Genomic DNA, 19896 nt, shown 5'->3' with positions numbered 1-19896 from the left:
ATAGTTCCCTATGCTATACAGTAGGTCCTTGTTGGTTATCTATTTTGTATATAGTAGTGTGTATATGAGGATTCTACTTTAAAATATTACTTTTTGGTGGATCTGTAAGTGACATACATCCTAGAGATAAAAGAGACTCTCTCATCAACTTACTCGTTTTACAGATGAGAAGCCAAATGACTGGTCCAGTGTCGACTACGTACTCTTGCTGTTCTTTGTATTGACTTTTCAAAGATCAGCTCAAATTGGTGGCCAATTCTCGAGGTGGAAAAGACATGACAGTATACTAACCTCATCTCTTTTCCTATCTTTGTTTTCTCTTCATCTTGATACACAATTTACCTTTTAAAAGATCGCCTTGTGTTATACGACTGAACCAACTCAGGTCACTTGCATTTGCCCTCACAAATACCTGGAACTTAAATGTGGCATGCCTCAGGGCAGGTTTCCTTGTGTTTCCTGTGTGTTTATCGCTATGTGTTTATCGCTGTCTACGGGAAAGAGACATCCTTGGTTGCAAGGGCTCTTGCTTTTGATGCTTGGCAGTATGTATTTTTTTGAAAAAAAATATGTATTAAAGATGGTTATCAGCACTTTTTTTGTTCTTTCAATTTTCTATTTAAAAATAATTTCAAACTTATAGAAAAGTTGCAAGAATAAGAACAGTAAAGAACACCCGTATGATTTGCTCATTTCTTAAGCAAATTACTTCGTTTGCTTTATCATATGTTCTCTGTCTCTGTCTCACTCTCTAGATATCTATCTATCTATAAATATCTGTAGATATATGCAGTAGGAGAATAGATAGATATCTAAACAGAGAGAGAGAGAGAGAGAGAGAGAGCATGCGTGCACATGTGTGCTTTTTTTTTCCTGAGCCATTTGAGGGTAAGTTGTATACATCATGGTTTTTTTTTTTAAACCCCTAAAAAAACCCCTCACAACTGTTCTTTTCCACGGAAATCTTTAGTAAAAGGCAAAAGATTTATACAATCTGAAGAGAAACCAGAGTATTATCAAGCACGAATTTTTTGCTAAAGGTGAAAATAAAAGCATTTGTCAGTCTTTCAGCTTCATAAAGTTTTAAATGAACAATGAAAGAATATGTGTTATTATCATATCTACTAAGCTGAATATTCTTTTTAAAATCTGTCAGGTCTTTTTTTCTGACATTATATGAACCTGGGACCGCATCAGATTTGATTCTATTGAAATATATTTGTTAGAGGAGAAAATAGCCTATGTGTCTTATATAAGTTTGTAGTCAGCTATAATGGTTAATGTACAACCTCCCTTGAAAAATCTGTTTTACAAGCAAAATGTTGACACAGTTTTAATTACAGCACTCAAGTGAGCACTGTTATAATTTTTAATATTCCTCCATGGTACCATTTTCACTGTTCTGGTAGAGCAACATACCCTGATCTTATGTTCCTAGTTTCTGGTGTCTTTAGATAGGAATGTTGCCTTTTTGAACAGAAATCTTTCATTTGGTCTCAAAGAAGAGAATAGGGCTATAAAATTTTGTGCACTTTTTATTAATACGAACTTTCTATGTCAGTCATTATTCTGGTTTAATATGTCACTATTTAGAGCTTTAACATGACTCACGTTAAAGAAATGAGATTCTATGTATCAGTAGTTTAACATGGCAAGTCTCAACACCTGTTCACATACAGGAGGGAAACTTTCCACATTTACCATCTAAAGAAACTTTATAATATTAAAAGGGTATCTTGCTAAAGTTTTATGTTTACGTTTATTTGAATTTAAGGCATTATAAAATAATATACGAGATAGTGTACTTGAATGCAATATATAATAGTCAGTGCAACTTCCCTTTGAGGACATGGATTAGAAGATGGTGAGCATCCTTGATCCTCTGTTTGGAAAGGAAAAATTCTGTCTGTGCATTGTCATTCATTCTATTAAAACATTCTCTTATGGCTCCCCACTCCTTGCTGCCCAAGTGCTCTTTAACATCAGCTTCAGGAGCTTCCGGAATGCCAGGTGGTTGCGGATTTGTTCCTGTGCCCTTCCTTTGTTCCTTTCTGAATTTGCAGAACTGTGGAATTTGTGCTGCCTTTTGGGCACTGAGGGGAGACTGGTGCCCTGGCTTATCTCAGTGGGATGACAGGACTGGCAAGGATATAGACACTTGTGCCTTCACAGCATGGGCTCCTGCAAAAGGCGGGGCTCAGTTTGCCCCTTCAGCAAAGCTGTCTGCAACCAGGTTTTAAAATAGGAGAATAATTATAGCTGCCCCGGGCCAAGGGGGCAGAATCAGACTGTGGGCAAAAATACCAGTTCTTGCTTATTCAGCTCTGGCTGAGGAATTCTGTGATGAGAATATCCTCTTCAGTGAAAACGAATTCTTGTGAACCAAGAGAAAGAAATAGCTACTGCTTTTCAACAATGTTGTAAGAGCTTTATCTTTTGTCAGCGTTAGTTAAAGACATTTGATCACTCATCTGATGAGAACTGCTTTTGTAAAGGGCATTTTTAATATATGTTTGCAAGATATAAAGGCAGTTTTATGGAAGAGTGCATTAATGTGTATTCTTGGATTTGAGATGACTTCATAATTCATATATTTTCCAGGAAATATGTGAGTGTAAAATTTCTTATTGTTTCGGCATTGCTTCGGAGTCACGTTGGGTAGTACACATATGTATGGACATATATAAGCAGAGGTAGATTTTAAAACAGCAGCTTCTATCTGGGTGTGTTTGAGCGAGAACAGTAAAGGAATTTGGATCATAACTTGAGGGCTTATAATATTAGGAATGTAACATTCGTTCATATAATTGACATATTTCTGAAATACATATGAGTAGATTATATATTTTAATTGAATTAGAGAAAATTTTGCATAATTTAAAATTATATGCTTTTATATTTAGTATTATATATTATATATTCTATTCACAGAATAGCAATCAGTGGGGATACACTGAGAACACTAAAAGGAAGGGATTATTTTCCATATATTTTTGAGCCAGGTTTAGTTAACAAGGAATGACCTAGAGTTAAAATACATATTCCCATAAAAAGTGAAACAATAATTCAATACTCAAAGGATGCCGTTTCCCCTAAAGACTTATTCTTTACTTACAAACTCTTTAATCCATACAATTAAATGCATGGTTTTTATGCAAAAGTAATCCATAAATGAGACTCATTGAAAAATATTGTCACCTATCTAGAAGCAAAGTATACATGTTTAAAAAACAGACTTTATTTTTCTAATTTAGACAATATGGACATTAAGTTTGGTTTTGAGTGCATTTGGTTTTGAGTGCCTGGATTCTACCTTACAATAATTATTGATGGAAAAATAATGATGATATGATATAATAGAAGAACACATTATATAACTTAAAAACTGGATTTCTGGTTCCAGCTTTTCCATTAATCAGCTGCATGACTTGCAGTAAGTCAAATAGCTTGTCTGGATTTAATTTCTACTAGTAAAATTGAGAAGCTTGAACCAAAAGTACTCTAAAGTTTCTTCTTGCCCTAATACTTTATATTTGAGGGATTAACAGATTACGATGTTCATTGCATTGCCAAGAATGTCAAATAGAGGTGACCAGCACCAGTTATGGAGGGAGTAAAACAAGTGCCTTATATAAGTAAGTCCAGTACATTGCATGCTGCCGTGGGGAGTTTTGTGAGCTTATAAGGGCTTTATAGGAAAGCCACAAAGATGAGATAATAAAATAGGAAATTGAAGACTGTTATAGATAGATAAATAAATATATTAAGGAACTGATGTTGTTGGTTCAAGAGAAATATGACAAATAGCCTAAGAATAGTTATAAAGGATTTTCCATTATTCAACAATTATGTTTAACATACTACGTGCCAGACACTGTTCTTATCAAGAATCTGAGGATAAGATGAGTTGACGTTGGAATAAGCTGTAGCCAATGCTCCTTTTAGGAAGGAACAATTCTCCATCAGGGTAAGGTGTACTAGATTGGGTTAGGTAGGGTGCTTGGGAGATCTCCTGTAGTCTTTGGAGATGACAGTCCCTGTGTTTCAGATGGTTTAGGAAACATCTTGCCTAATTGCCCCGTTTCCTAAGTACTCTTTGATCTGTCCCCCCCAGACTGAATCCTTGAATTCTTTTCCGCTGTTGCTGGCTTTGTCACCTAAAGAGTCTGAGATAAAACTTTCACTATATGCTCCATTCCCCCCCCACCCAATTAAAATATTCTAGAGTTTAGGGTGATGGGGATGTCAGTGTGCCAGAATAAGTATGATAGAATAGGATTTTAGCCTTCCCTGGGTTATGCTTTCTAAGTGTAGTATCATTAAAAGCCAAAAGTTCCCAGAATAAACATTTTCAAACATTAAGCCCCAAAATACACTACAAAGCTAGCTGTGGTCTTTGTGTTCCATGATGCCCTGATGATGAATCAGCCTTCTGTTTACTGTAGTTTCTAAACCTCTTAAAATGGGCTCCAGGGTTGCCTCTACCACCTTGCCCTTAATTCAGCGTGGCAATGGATAGTGCTCTGGTGAGGTTCACGGTGTAGAAGTGTTTTTGAGGTAGCCCATTGTTTTGGATTTTCTTTGACATTTCTTCCATTATTTGGATAAGTAAGAGTTATCCATGATTTCAGTGATTTTTCTCTCTTATATTTTCACCAAAGTAAAAACTGAGTACAGTAACACTTTTACTTTTGTTTATGTATTATTGCAAAAGCAAAACTGCACAGAGTTTTTAATATGACTTACTTTTATGCTATCAGGATCAGCCGTTGATTTATAGAGCCAAGGTCTCAAAATATGCTGTCTTACCCATAGTGAGAGCTTACCCACATCTTACTACAAAGGAAATACGCTGTCTTACCTATGGTATTAGCTACACATGCCCTATATCTTTACTAAAGCATCCTACTTACACTTCATTTAATTTAAGCCTTTTAAAATTTGAAACAACAGACTTAGTTTACTCTTATAAAGCAGCAATTTACAGTCTCATAAATGGGAATCTGTCTACAACCTTCCTACTCAAAACGTGGTCCATGGGCTAGCAGCATATGCATCGCCTGGGAGATTGTTAGAAATGCAGACTTGCAACCCTCCTCCTCCTCCTCCCTATTGAATCAAAATCTGCATTTTGCCCAGAAACACCAGGTAATTCATGCACAGGTTAGGTTTGAGAAGCACTGGATTTAAATCTGTAAATAATACTATATCCAGGTGAGATTGGTTCAAAGTTGGCAGAATTGTAAATTATATTTACCTTTGATCTGGAGAAAAGATAAACCCAACAAGTATGAATGACTTGTGTAGTCTGAAAATATTTATAAATAATAAATGTGTGAAAATTATATGAAAAATGTGAGAAGTTAGACATACTGGCAATAAATAAGATAAACATTATCCCAGAAAACGCAAACTAAATGTATGTTCACAAAGTATTCTGTAATACATAGTATTTGGGGAAATTGAACATGGAAACCATCATGATATTGCGACGTAAGGGGTGATAAGTAGACAGAAAGCCAGAAATGAATCAGAGATAGGTCACAGTGGTCACTGTTCCACTGCTAGTTTGATTCCTTAGAAATTTTCTTAAAGGCAGAGTCTAGTTGTGGCTTGTATATCTTTCATACAGTAAGTGACACTGTTTGCTAGAAAGATAAAAGTAAATCAGAGAGTGTTAAGAGATGGGCTAGAAGATTGATTAGGGCATAGGAAGAACTGATTTATGAGGAAGGAGAAAAGTAATTAAATGGGCAGCACTGTGCTATAAAAAGAGGCTATAGAGACATGAATGTTTATTTGCTCTTTCTCCAATGCTGTTTTCCTGTAGTATCCATATGCAAGATGCAGAAACATTAGGATATCAGGATGCTAAGAAATTCGTTACAAAACAAAGCAGTACCATCTGGAATTACTCAAATTAGGAGCAATATGAAAGATTAAGTTTCAGAAAATTTTACCTTGTGCATAAGGAGTAACCTTGAGTGGGATGACTTTATCCCTGAAAACTTTTGAAAGCTCTGTGGGCAAAGAATGGAAAATCATTTATTAAGTTGTAGAATTCTAATTGGAACCCATCTCTTGAAACTTCTAAAATTAGGGTGGAGAAAAACCAGGATGTTGCCTGTGGGAAAACTCTCCACTTCCGGCAGAGACTTGGTGATTGATGAGTGACATTTTTCTTCTGCACTATCTTTGATTATTACTGTGTTACCGTACACAGGTAATTTTTTTTTCATCAGGTTAGTATCTTATTTAAATAAAAAATACTGGTTTCTAGAAAAACAGCCACAGAGTGTCACTCATCTGCCCTCCATTGTGTCTGCCTCCGTGGCATCCGTAGGCTACCTGGCAACCAGTGACATTCTTTTTCCATTTCTCTTCACTCATTATTCATTTAGAGATGCAAGTCAGTATATATTGGAAGCAAATTCACTTGCTACATTCTCTTCATCTGGAAAACTAAAAAGACATGCCCCAAATATGCCTTGCCTTTTAGAGCCATTTGTCAAATGGATACAGAAACTCTGAAAGCCTGAAATCATCTAATGCTTCAGAGAGTTTAGTGATCCTTTTCACAAGGATGAAAACCCAGCTCACGTTTGTCAAGGAGTAATGGTCTGAGGAATTTCAGCAATGAATCAGCTGAAAAAGGAAGCCCAGAACTCCAGTTCCACTGGTCAGAAAGCAAGTAAAACACAGCAGAATTATTCAGTATTTTCTTTACTTTTTTATGCTAATTGCTTCAGGTCCACATTTATATTGCTTAGGAGATCAAGTTTAATATAGGTACTGCTAACAATAAATTCAATCAAATATGTTGACTGGAGATATTAGATATACTTCTCTATGCCGATGTGTGGAAAGCTTTGCCAAACTTAAATATTAAGTCACATTAATTAAATTACTTCAGGTGTTCCATAACATGAATTGGTTTTTTGTTGATATTATTTTCTAAACTACTATTCAATTTTGTTACTTATGACTTAATGCACCTGCTTTAGTTTTAAGAAATTCTATTTGTCTGTAGCCGAAAGTTCTTACCCCTTTCCTTCTTGAAAGAGATCTAGACCTAATCAAAAAGGTTAGGATTACATTCTGCTCTTGTGTCCATAATACAAAGATAATCTCCTCTGTATCCTGTTTTTATGAAAATGGCTCTAACAAATTGCCCGTATCTTACACATACAAACAACTGTTTTCAAGATGAAAACTAGTTGAGAAAAAACAAAAGAAATTGATAGGTTGCAATCTTTCTTTTTCTTCTCTTGCTTCCTGACTGATATACCTACAAAAGTTGCAAGGGGGAAAAAAGTCCTTTTTCTTTCTAAATCTTGCTACTAGTGTCGTATTGATTTTCTCTCAAGTGCACCCTGTGGTCTCTCTCAGATGATCACGTTTTCTCACATTACTCGTATTGATAACAGCACCTTGACTCACAGGTTGACATATGTTGCTTGAACTGATGACATGGCTCACCGTTGACATATCCTGGTGGTGGGGTGGACCAAGCCTCTTATGCATGAAACCTAAGGGAACAGGCTGTTTTACAACCGTATTCTCCTTCTTTGAAAAGTAACTGTTGTTCACCTCAGGTGATCCTTTAAGTCTTGTCAGTGTTGCTTAACATTGTTCCTAATCTCTCCAACAGTGTTTTGAGTTCTTTTGTGTCTCTGCTGATGCAGAAAGGGAAAAAAAATCCCTCAACTGGGTATAACAATGTTTGAGTGTTCCACGGTTTGTAAGACAAAATAAAAGTGTTATTAAGAGTCTGAAAGGATACGTGGCAGCCGGCCTCTGTGCCACACTGCCTTGGTGCTTTCTTACCTTTGTGCTCTCTCCACCTCCCTGCCTCTGTTTCAGCTAGCTGTGAGGTGGTTGGAACACAGCTGCCATTACCAGTACATGGATGAGCTCCTGCAGTACATCCGCTTTGGCCTGATGGATGTGGACACTCTCCATACAGTTGCCCTGTCCCACCCCCTCGTCCAGGCAAGTGAAACCGCAACAGCACTTGTCAACGAGGCCCTGGAGTACCACCAGAGCATCTACGCACAGCCCGTGTGGCAGACTCGCAGGACCAAACCGCGCTTCCAGTCAGATACTCTGTACATCATTGGTGGGAAGAAGCGTGAGGTCTGTAAAGTCAAGGAACTTCGGTACTTCAATCCTGTGGATCAGGAGAATGCCCTCATAGCTGCCATTGCCAACTGGAGTGAGCTGGCTCCCATGCCCGTGGGAAGGAGCCACCATTGTGTGGCAGTCATGGGGGACTTCCTGTTTGTAGCAGGAGGGGAAGTCGAGCATGCCAGCGGCCGGACGTGTGCCGTGAGGACTGCCTGTCGCTATGACCCCCGCAGTAATTCCTGGGCAGAGATCGCACCCATGAAAAACTGCCGGGAGCATTTCGTTCTGGGAGCCATGGATGAGTACCTCTATGCGGCTGGGGGCAGAAATGAACTGCGCCAGGTTCTGCCGACCGTTGAGCGATATTGCCCCAAGAAGAACAAGTGGACTTTCGTCCAGTCCTTTGACCGGTCCCTCTCCTGTCACGCTGGCTATGTGGCTGATGGTCTTCTTTGGATATCAGGTAGAACGTGCCTCATACGTTGGATTTATTACAGAACACTTTCACTGTGGCATAAATTGACAAGTCAGGCTTTGGTAGTGGTGGCCGTGTGTATCTGAACGATTCAGCCAAGGATGCCATTTTAGCTAATTAACAGTCATTTATTGAACACCATTCTATAGAGAGCGGTGTATGGGGAAGTAATTGACCTTTCTGTGACTTTCTGAGTGATTAGTGGAGTAAAATTTCAAGATGGAAATGAGTGGCCTATCACATCTCTTTTTCTACCAAACCTTCTATTGTTTAGATTGTCAGTTTTTGATATTCATGGATGGTATTGCACACCTTGTGGTTTATCCAGGTCCTTGGCTTTTCCTTTCACCTTGGGCTGCCTGACTAGGAGCCAGTCTATCAAAGACAGGGCAGGCGAAGTAAAAGCCCAGTTAATCCATTTGGATGAGTAAAGCAATGGGAATAGATCCAGGTAGGAGCCATGCTGTGCATTGAGGGAAGGGATTTAAGTTATTGGCTAAAATAATGTTTTTCTGTTATCTGCGAGTTGTAGTTACTCATGCCATCCCGATCCTTTATTCCTATTTACTCTCCCATTCTTCCTGATAATTTGGGGGTTCTGATTATTTTGGTTTACTTTTTTTGTCTTTGGTTTTGTTTGAAGCCTTTTGATTATGAAAAAAGGAGAGAGACTAGTATAATGAATCCCACGTGCCCATAACCCAGCTTCAGCAGTTATCTACTCATTGCCAGTCTTGTTTCATTCACACCCACATGCTCCTTCCAACCCCTCATGGCTGACTTTTCACTGGCACAGAAGGAGCCTGTGAGGCATGTGCTATTGACGTCACATTATCACCTTGTGTTTCCAATCTTATTATTGGAAAGTCCTCAAATGTCCTCCTTTGAAAGGTTTGCCTATTAGGGAAGAAAGTTGCATCTTCTCTCAGCTGGAGGATACTCATTTTGTGACCCAAATGGATCTCGCTGAATTTCTATGGCAAGGACAAAGAGGAATAGAAAAATCAAACAACTTAAATACTAAGAGTAACTTTGAGATGTTTGTACTCAGGAGAAACAATCACTTTTAAGTATACTTGTGAAGACTTCTAAGCTTCCTTCAATAGTCTTCTCTAGTTTAACAACTGCTCTGACAAAATTCCCCCTTGCACTTAAAGTAAATTCATTGGACTCTGCCCATTTTTCCTTCTGCTATCCTCAATAACCAGGGATACAGCTGTAGTCTTGGCTCCTCTTGCCTCAATTATTGGCAGTTCACTGATTTTTATTGAAGAAACCTAGCTCATGTCTGGGTTTAAGTGCTCAATAATTCATGAATGAAGTTAAGGTTGGGACTAGGAAAGAGGATAAATGAGGTGTATCCAACAATTACTGGTCCTGTATACCAAATAAACATTAGATATGAGTGTGTATGTTAGTATATGTAGATATATTTAGATAAAGACCTCATTTATCTGGTGACTTGTTCCTTCTTCTTTAAGTATATATTTCAGTATTTAAGAAAAAAGCCACCAGGACTGTATCCTGTTAGATTTGTTGAAGAAACCTTAAACTTGGCTGCAAATAAATTCTTACTATTAGAAGGAACGGATCTGTACTTGACTTAGATAACAAAACAGTGATGGATTTATGAAATCAGTATAATTTATATTTTATTCCAACTTACATCCCTTCCTTTGACACATTTAGTTTTCATATATTGCTAAGGTACTGCACTCCTAAATTTTGAATTGCATTTTCTAAATTTTGTATACATTTCTCATAATTAGTTTAATAATTATTCCTTACTTACTTTTATTTTTGGGCTATAAAACTAGCTTTTAAAAAAAGTGCTGGAGTTTCCCTTACATAGTCTTAAAAATATGACTACTTAATACCTTCTTTAGTGAGGCCTTAAGAAAGCACTGAAACTTATGTTAGCCTGGCTAGATCTATCAACCTGGTATCAAGCTGACTTCTCTTTCCATATGGGTCTGTATGTTTCCTTTTCCGTTGTATTAAATGTATCAACTTATTACAGTCCATACTGCTATATCACTTTGTTTTTCCCCTACTATGAAAGGAAATACATTTCCTTTGTTCTTCTTTTGCACTAATATATGCTGCCTGTGTTAACCATACTTAATGAAAACAATCACAGTTTTCTCAGGTTTGTTTCTCCCTACTGTGTACTTGAGATGAAAAACTCACTTCCCTGTGTACAGGACAATACCTTTAATTGGAAAGAAGAGGAAATCACCAGTGACATTTCTAATACCTTCAGTCGTCTGCCTCTTTCCTCAGGCTCAGCTTATAATAAATCAATTGTGAATCTAACCATGGATAGGGAGGGGTTGCTATGGACTTCTTAAAAAAAAAAGATAGGTATATTTCACCCTGACTATCTCTGATTTAGAAGTGTTACCCTGATTTTTTTTGGAGCAGATGAAAATGTTTGAGGCTATTCCTTACCCTTTACCAAATAATTAAATATTTCCAGTTTAATTGATGGGGGATTGGGTCATTGGCATCCTTCTGGTATTTTGTAAGCTTTGCCTAAGGTGAAGGTAGTAAGGATTATAGGATGTGGATTTTAGGAGCTTATTTCTGTTCCACAGAACACAAAATGAATGTTTCTTTAGGGACTTGATATTTCCAGTGTGCTCCCTCTCTATACATACCCTCTCCCCCTCTCTGTCCAATTTAGGGTCAGGATACCTGGAAACCTGTCCGTGGTTTTAAAAAGGAGACAAGCAAAGATGAATTCAGAAAACTAGGCTGTATAGATATGCCCATTAGAATGTAATTTAAGATGTTAGAGATAGTCAGATTTTACAGGCTCCTCCAGCATTTGACATCGTGACCCAATTCACAAATGCGCCACATCATTTCTACTTGAAATTCACAATACTGAAGTAAAATAAGCATTAAATATCCTGCCGTTGTGCTTTAAAAGGTATGCTCTCCATTGTCAGATATTGTTTGTGAACTACTAAAAAGATCCTTTTTTTGTGAGTGAAAATGAATCCTGAGCTCATCTTGCAGAATAACTTACCTTTTCATTTTTGTCAAATGGCAGCAGGATAATGGGAAGCTAACCACAAAATTAGTGCTTTAAAACTGCAATAATAAGACAAATGGTACTGCATTTCCTCAAAAGCGGCACTTAGTGTTTTCTTGATTCTCTTGGTGAATGCTACATCTTTATTAAAGTCAGTGCTGGTTCATAGATAAATAAGAATAATTCAGCAAACACACTTCCTGCCCTCTAGGAGCTGACAATCAAAGAGTTTTTCAGGTATTTCACTAATGAAAGAACATTTGTTAGGGCTTCTTTAACTCCCTAGAAGATATATTTATTTTCATCTTGATTAAATTTAGACGAAGTTTGCATTGCCCCATTTTAAGTAACTTTAATTTATTCAAACCTACTAAAGGGACTTTACAATTAGAACAGTATAAAACATCATTAATATTTTTAAAATGCCATGGCTGTAACTTTACTGCGCAAAGATCATTTTACTTGCATCTAAAAAAATTGTATACAACATATTAGGAACTAATGGGGGCATGGCAGAGGCTGACCGTGGTGCTCTGAGGTCACAGATTGAGGGCACATGCAAGTGTGAAATTTGCTCCACTTTGACCAACCAGGAGATGCTGAGCAAGTTTCCTTACCTCCCTGAGTCTTGTTCCAGGCTAGTGCGGGAGCCACAAAGACAGGTCCCACGCCTGGGCTCATAGTTTTTTTTTTTTTTTTTAAATAAATTTGTTTATTTATTTATTTATTTATTTATGGCTGCGTTGGGTCTTCGTTGCTGCATGTGGGCTTTCTCTGGTTGCGGCGAGCGGGGGCTACTCTTTGTCATGGTGCGCGGGCTTCTTGTTGCGGTGGCTTCTCTTGTGGAGCACGGGCTCTAGGCACGTGGGCTTCAGTAGTTGTGTCACGCGGGCTCAGTAGTTGTGGCACGTGGGCTCTAGAGCGCAGGCTCAGTAGTTGCGGCGCATGGGCTTTGTTGCTCCGCGGCATGTGGGATCTTCCCGGACCAGGACTCAAACCCGTGTCCCCTGCATTGGCAGGTGGATTCTTAACCACTGCGCCAGCAGGGAAGTCCGGGCTCACAGTTTTTAAATGGATGATTACAGTAAAGTGTGTGGTGTGTGTGGGTGTGATGATAGACAGCTTTCCAAGGTACAGAAGTAGCATGAAGCAGGAAGTAATCAGTGCAGGGGCACGAGAGGCTTCACAGAAGTTTGTGGCACCTTCAGCCTCCCTTGGCCTCAGGTCCATTGGCTGCTTCCCACTTGCCCATTTACCCTTCCCTGTGCTCAGGCTTGGGCTTCATGGTGCAGCTGTTTCAATAACTCTCTTGCCCTCTGGCAGGCACACACTGTTGGGCAAACCCAATGGTCCGCTTTGTGCCTGTACCTCGGCAGCTGAGCCCGGTGGGAGGAGGCCAGCTGACAGGGGGCTTGGCACATGTATCCACTTAGCCCCCAAGCCCTCTCTACATCCTGCCTCTAGGGTCTCACCCACTCTCCTTCACCAGCTGTAATGCCCTCACTCTCCTCAAACTCAGAGATAGAACCTTGCCTCCTGTTTCTCAGAACAGATGGAAGCAAGGAGGCTCTCGCAGCAGATCAGGTACGACGAGAAGGCGGTGGAGAGTAAGAGGAGACGGAGGGGCCAGAGATGGTGTGGAAAGGGGCGGAAGGTGGGGAAACACTAGCCAGGAGGGTGCAGAGGAGGGGGAGCTAAGGAAGGAGCTGAAAAGGCGTGATGGGCAAGGCCAGAGGAGGAGGCGTGGTGTAGAAACCAAAGCCAAAGCAGAAGGGTGCGTGACAAGTGTCCTGTGGGGACATCTAAGTCCAGAATATCTACTCTGCAGTTTCAGTCAGGAACTGCTTGGTAATTTCAGTGACAGCGGTTTCCGGAGAGTGGAAGAAGGTGGACGCTAGAATGCAGTGGTTGAAGGTGTGGGTGGAGACTGAGGGAGTAACAGCTGCAGGTACATAGGCCACCTTTGCACAAAGCCGGGATTTCATCTAAACTTGGCTCCCTGAACCTGAGTTTACCCAGCAACTTTCCGATCATTGTGCTCTGGCCGACAGGGAGAGACTGTGCTGTTTCTAGGTACACACATACTTCAGTCTGGGTGACAGCCATATTTTTCTTTTTCTTTTTAAATAATTAATTAATTAATTTATTTATTTATTTCCTGACCACGCCGCACGGCATGTGGGATCTTAGTTCCCCGACCAGGGGTCGAATCCGCGCCCCCTGCATTGGGAGCCCAGAGTCTTAATCACTGGACCACCAGGGAAGTTCCCGTATTTTTCATTATAAATTAATAAATAACATTTTGGCTTTAGGAAGAAAAAAGGAGGAAAGATGGAAGGAAAGAAAAAGAAGGAAATTTGGCTGAGAAAAGAGAGAGTAAGGAGGAAATCCAGGGTCAAAGGAGGGAACTTTCTTTGAGGATGTGAGCGCATTAAGCACATCTATAGCTAAGGGGAAGGAGAGAGTGAATTTGAAGTGAAGGGAGTAGGGGCGTCCTCTGGTTGGTAAATGCTGAGAGCAGCTCCTAGGTACCAGGAATGGGGATAAGTCTGGGGGGTACAATATTGACCACAGACACAGGGTCCCGAAGAGGCCAGAGGGAGTTTGGGAGGGGTTCAGTCTTGCACAGGAGGAGGAGAGCACCTCCAGCTCCAGGGCAGGAGGCAATGCTGGATGTGGACCTAGGTAAGCTCAGAGAGGAGGGACAGGGACCTGCAGAGGGTGCTTGCCATGGAGTCAAGGGAGGGAAAGGGTTGTCTGTGGAGATCGTGCCGTGTCAGGACCAGGTAGAGGGCCTGAGGAGAGTGGCCTTGAGAAAAGCTGCTGAGAGAAAACAGAGGGAACTGACATGTTTAAAAAAATTGTGTCAGAGCCCACACTAAGTTGGAAACCACGAAATTATGGTATCCCAGTTTGCAAATTTCTGTTCTGTTTTTTGGTGGTGCTCAGCAGAGAACTGGAGAGGGAAAATCCTTGGATTCACTCACGATGGAAGGTTTTTAGGCTGGGAAGAGCCCAGAGGATCCTACTGGAAGAGTTCAGCATGCTGGGATCCCAATTAGGTGAGGGTCAAGGGCTTAAGGTTTGCTTGAGGGAGAAATAAGTGTGTCGTGTTATGGGAGTGGGTACCTGAGAGGGTCTGTTTGTTGCCCCTGGGAGAGGGTTCAGGCTTCATAGCTTGACATTCCACTTAAAACTTCCTACTGGACTGGAATTCCACTAAGAGTGAAATCTTTGTTGCTTCAGATCCCAGCAACCAGCTGGCCACAGCCGTTACTTTTTCTTCTCTGTTTTCACTTCTGCCCCAGCCTTTACTACTCTCCATATGAAAGAGATGAAAACAAAACCATTACAGTATTGTACTGAGATGGAAGCCAAACAGAAATGAACCATTCTACAATTCTTTTAAAAGAGCTCAGTGGTTTGAAGAAAGCGATCGGGTCACCTACATTCTCCAAAATAATTATCAAAGCCTTCATCCTAAACTCACTTCTCTTTATTCTGAAGTAGCACTTGGTCTCCCTTCACACTGCTCCTCAAGAAATGAGGCTTAAAGAGGTGAAATGATTTTTCTGGCTCACACAGCAAGTATTTGACAAAGCTGGAATTTGATCTCTGTGTCTCTGGTGTTTGAAAACCATACTTTATCCACGAAACCTCACAAACCAGTTACAACAAAGGTCTCAAAACAGGTGCTTACATTGTAAAAGGAACTTCCAAATGGCATGACTGAAAGTAAATGATACATAGAAGAGTGATCATACCTGGAGACTTGTGTAGAATCAGTAATCATTTGATTGTCTTTAATTGTTTAACTGACCATCTTTCTTCGGGCACAGAGCTGAGCTATATAATGTCTTCCTTTTTGTGTTTCTATAGTTTAGTTTCTAAAACATAAACAATAATATAAAGTTAAAATGCATACAGAAACAGTGATAATATGGAGGTACTCTAAAGTACATTGGTTTAGATGAGAACATTATTTTCTGAAAGGATTGCATATTAAAATATAGTAGTCTAGTGGCCTTTAAAATTGGTAGTTTAAGTAGTTAAAAAAACACCCATTGGCTCTAAAATTCCTCTCATGGTGATTACAGCCTTTGTTTATATGATCCATTTGTGTCTGTCTAGATGAATCTAGAAAAAGAAGGTAGAAAAAAGAGTGAGCTGAATTGCTCTATCTAAGAATATGAGAAATATGTCATTTTCTTTATTCCCAAGAGGAGATAAGAAGATTAAAGCTACTTCATGGAAATGGGGAATGGCTGAAGAATTTGGTTGATGACAGGAAAGAGGTAAAAGATCCAACAAAAACACAGCAAAACCAGGACACTAGAGACAGGCAGAGGTGACCTTGAGAACTTAACCCTTCTAGGAACGTGCAGAAATCTTTGGAGGAAGGATTTCAACTTTCTACAGAATGAAGAATTGGAGTTAGAGCAAATTTTATTGAGATTTTAAAGGTCAGCTGACATCTGCATTGTGGTAGATTTTACCATCATTTATTAGTTCACTTATTTAAAATAACACATGGTGCATACTTTACATATTTTGGATTGCAAGTTTATATTTGTTCACTCTAGGTGACATAAATATAATTTATATTTTCAAGTGCATCAACCTTTTCTTTATAGATATTTTGTAAATTTGAGACTTCCTTTGCGGATTTCGAATATATTAATAACTCATCCATTTGTGTGGTTTCCTCAAGTGTGACAGAAATAATATGGATACTAGTTTTAATTTAATGCCTGGATTAAGTATGCTTCTATTCAAGATGCTAATTTAGTAGAAAGATTCTTGGCTTTAATTGTTTATGTAGCATTATTAACACTCCCAAAATATGGACGGTCTAATATCATGTAAAAATAGATAATAAAAAGTTTATTTTTGCATTCATTGTAAATATTCTCATGGTGTCCCTTTTATCAAGCAATATTAATGAGTTTGGCTCTCTTAAAAAATGACTCATATGAACTCACACCTACTGCTTTTGATAATTAGACTATGAGTGTAAAGATTTTAGTCTTTCGAGAATTGGAGCAAATTTACAGAGGAGATGCTTAAACTATTAAAGAAGGAAAAAGTCTTTGATACCTTATAAACCAGCCAGTAATTGTGGTTATTAGAAAAAAGAACTATAAGGAATCTATTTCAGACTCCAAAATTCATTCATTTATTAATTCAGTATTTCGTACTTATTTTTTCAATATTCCATACATACTCATTTGTGAAAGTGGCAAGAAATTTTTATAAACAAACTGCAGTATTTTTTTTTTAAATAAATTTATTTATTTATTTATTTGTTTATTTATTTTTGGCTGCGTTGGGTCTTCGTTGCTGCGCGCGGGCTTTCTCTAGTTGCGGCGAGCGGGGGCTACTCTTCGTTGCGGTGCTCAGTCTTCTCATTGCGGTGGCTTCTCTTGTTGCGGAGCACGGGCTCTAGGAGCACGGGCTTCAGTAGTTGTGGCGCACGGGCTTCGTTGCTCCGTGGCATGTGGGATCCTCCCGGGCCAGGGATCAAACCCGTGTCCCCTGCATTGGCAGGCGGACTCTTAACCACTGCGCCACCAGGGAAGCCCCGCTACTACACTATTGTAGTAAACTTCCCATATGGATGGCCTCTTTACCGAGTACTCTTGTTCATCTGAAACCTATGAGAGACGTCTCACTGTCTCCATTTTGCATGTGAGGACATGAACTTGGCTGTTAAATGGCTCCCCCAAGGATAGAGTCATAAAGGAGCTGGAAGTGGAGGCTGATGGCACACCTTCTGCTGAAATGCACCTCCTGGACTAGTGTGAAGCTGGCACTGCAGGCCTCCAAGAGAGCTGCAGAGAACTCAAGATGGTTTGCCACAGTCCTGAACTGGCTCACAGAATTCCAGCCTGGAGTGTCTTCCCTAAGAGCATGGACACGTTCAGTTCTTTGCATCCTGCTCTGTTCCAGTAAGGGTACTAGCACTGCATTAGGTACCACTCTTTTCTACTAAAGAGTTTAGTGTAGGACTCTCTATTTATCAACAGAGGTATTTCTATCCCTGAAAAAAAAAAAGAAAAATTAGCAGAGCCACCAGACTTGACCTACCCTGGCCAACGAATATTGAGAGCTGTTTTTCTAAACACTATTTTGTGGACACTGTCAGCATTGGCTAGTTGTTGCTTTTGAGCACAACGAGTTTAGGAGTTGGTGACCTCTCAGTAGTGGAGACAGAGGTTGTTTGTTTAGCAGTCACCTGTCATCTTCTCCCTGGCATGCACTCATCCATTTGTCACAGTGTTTTGTGGGGAGTTGAACAGGGAAGCTTAAGAAAAATGCTTTACTCTTGTCTTGATGATAGAAAGCATTTCTCCCTGCTGGTAGCATGGTGGTAACTTTTCATTCCTTCTGGCAGTTTTTAAAGACTTATTTGACTTTGGGGGAACCTGCCGTATATCTTTAAGTCACAGTTCAGAAGTATAAGACAGGATTGTTCATTTTCAATCTTGGCTGAAAAGTCTTAACTTTGACTGTGGCACTTCAAAGTTAGGGAAAACTTGGCTTTAAAAATGGATGCTGATATGAGATGGCATATTTAATGACAGATGTATCTATAGAAAGCTGTTAAGATGCAGATTATCCCCCCTGGGGTGGGGGAGGGAGATCAAAACTGCCAATCTATAAAATATACTCAATAGAGGAAGGCATGGAATCTATCTTCGCAAGTGCTTTGATTGCAGGGGGCAGTATAGCAGCATGTGGCATCATAACCCAGAGCAGACAAATCAGCTTGATGACTTTCAAAGCCAGGAATACTGCTGCAGGCAAGGGTACTCCAGTCTAGGATAAATTAAAACATATAGAGACTATTATTAATTCCATATCTATTTTTGTATAGTCAAATCTGTATGCAAATCCTTAGCATCTCATTTCAGAAGATTAATCTAAAAGTAGAGAGTGTTATGTGAAGGGAACGTAATGATAAAGCTCTGAACATGAGTAACATTGCTAGAGAAATGTGGGCTGCAAACGTGGATGCTTTTTTAAAAATTTATCTTTTGTACTGAGAAGAAATGTTTTTTTATTTGTATGCTCATTTGTAAGTTATTTCAAAGGGGGAAAGAAATAGAACCAATTCTTAAGGTTTTTCCCTTGCAATCCTGACTTGGCAAAAGTTACAGCACTCGGCTTTTTAGGCACCTCCTGCGGTTTAACATTCTAGAAGTAATCAACGAAATAAGTAACTAGGACTTTTATTTTTACCCCCAACTAGTAACCCAGTATCTCATTTCTAAATATTGTCATGTGAGTGAGAATTTGTATGTAAGGGTAAGGAATCTAATTACTGAGTGCATATTAAGGGGGAAAAATGTATTATAAATGCATCTGTGGAAGACAGTAAATAGTAATTCTGAAAAGCATGAAGATAAATGGTGTGCTGTGCTTGGGAGAAAGGATGCAATAGCTGCATTCTAATCCATTGATTATACATTTAATCTATAATGGGCAGAGTCTGATACATATTATAGTGTAAATATCTTCAAATAGTGTCATAAACAGATAGTTTATTGCAGTAGATATTAATTCTGTCCCATATTTCTAAAACAAGTAGAGAAACTGTCAAAGTTTTGAAATAATGAGGGGAGTTCACCTCTGTTCCCTCTCATTTGGAGAAATGACTATAGGCGAGCTGGACATTAATCTGGTGGTTATGGCCCAGATCAAAAGCACTTGGCAGTCATTTTAACCCTGAAAACTTGTGAGGTTTCAATAGATTTGATTATTCTTCCATAGTTATGCTAAGAAAGAATTATTGGACATTCCATTTTTAATTAGATTTAAAAACAAGAAGGTTGGGGGGGGAAGAAAACATACCTCTGTATTTATTTTGACATACATTTTGACTCTATGTAGGCATTTCAGCCTCAGCTTTCTTAAGTGTATTATCCTTTTCTTTGATTTAATCTTTAAAAATGAGACATTTAGTGAGAAATCCAGAGAAGACTTTATTTGAGGGCAGGAAGCTCATTTCTCTCTGTTCTTTGTGGATTTCTTCTGCAGACAAAACTTTCCTTGATCTTAAAAGTGGTTGCAAGCTTCAGAGAGAACTTAAAAAAAAAAAAAAAAAGCCTTCCAGTTAATAATAGCTATGGTCAATTACATGAAAGATATACTCTTCTTACTGGGATTGAATGAGAGAGTAATGATTGGCCTGGACAGATTCCCTCTCCTTTATGTATCCATTAGTACTGATTGATTATCACACTTTAGTTAA

General features: G+C 39.1%; 2 protein-coding genes across 17 annotated transcripts in view; one reads left to right on the top strand and one right to left on the bottom strand.

The window, feature by feature from the left end:
* Positions 1-19896, top strand: part of KLHL32 (kelch like family member 32) — a 230974-nt gene that overhangs the window by 170850 nt on the left and 40228 nt on the right. For 9 of the 15 annotated variants that reach the window (XM_082405247.1, XM_082405246.1, XM_082405244.1 and 6 more), the window contains one exon: positions 7864-8590. The exons of 4 other annotated variants lie outside the window; for them this stretch is intronic. In XM_082405247.1, the coding sequence (XP_082261373.1) occupies positions 7864-8590 (727 nt within the window). Of the gene's footprint in view, positions 1-7863; positions 8591-19896 lie in introns of those variants that run through there. 2 more of the 15 variants (XM_082405238.1, XM_082405239.1) reach the window with 2 other exon arrangements.
* Positions 12349-19896, bottom strand: part of MMS22L (MMS22 like, DNA repair protein) — a 194175-nt gene continuing 186627 nt past the window's right edge. The window contains exons 26-27 of one of the 2 annotated variants that reach the window (XR_014248430.1): positions 19497-19729; positions 12349-18461 (exon numbers count right to left, since the gene is read on the bottom strand). The gene's annotated coding sequence lies outside the window, so the exon portion shown is untranslated. Of the gene's footprint in view, positions 19730-19896 lie in introns of both variants that reach the window. The other variant, XR_014248429.1, reaches the window with a different exon arrangement.

The sequence above is a fragment of the Balaenoptera borealis genome, assembly GCF_965194805.1.
Source record: "Balaenoptera borealis genome assembly, chromosome: 9".
Classification (NCBI taxonomy): Eukaryota; Metazoa; Chordata; class Mammalia; order Artiodactyla; family Balaenopteridae; genus Balaenoptera; species Balaenoptera borealis.
This window is presented reverse-complemented; position numbering and strand designations above follow the sequence as displayed.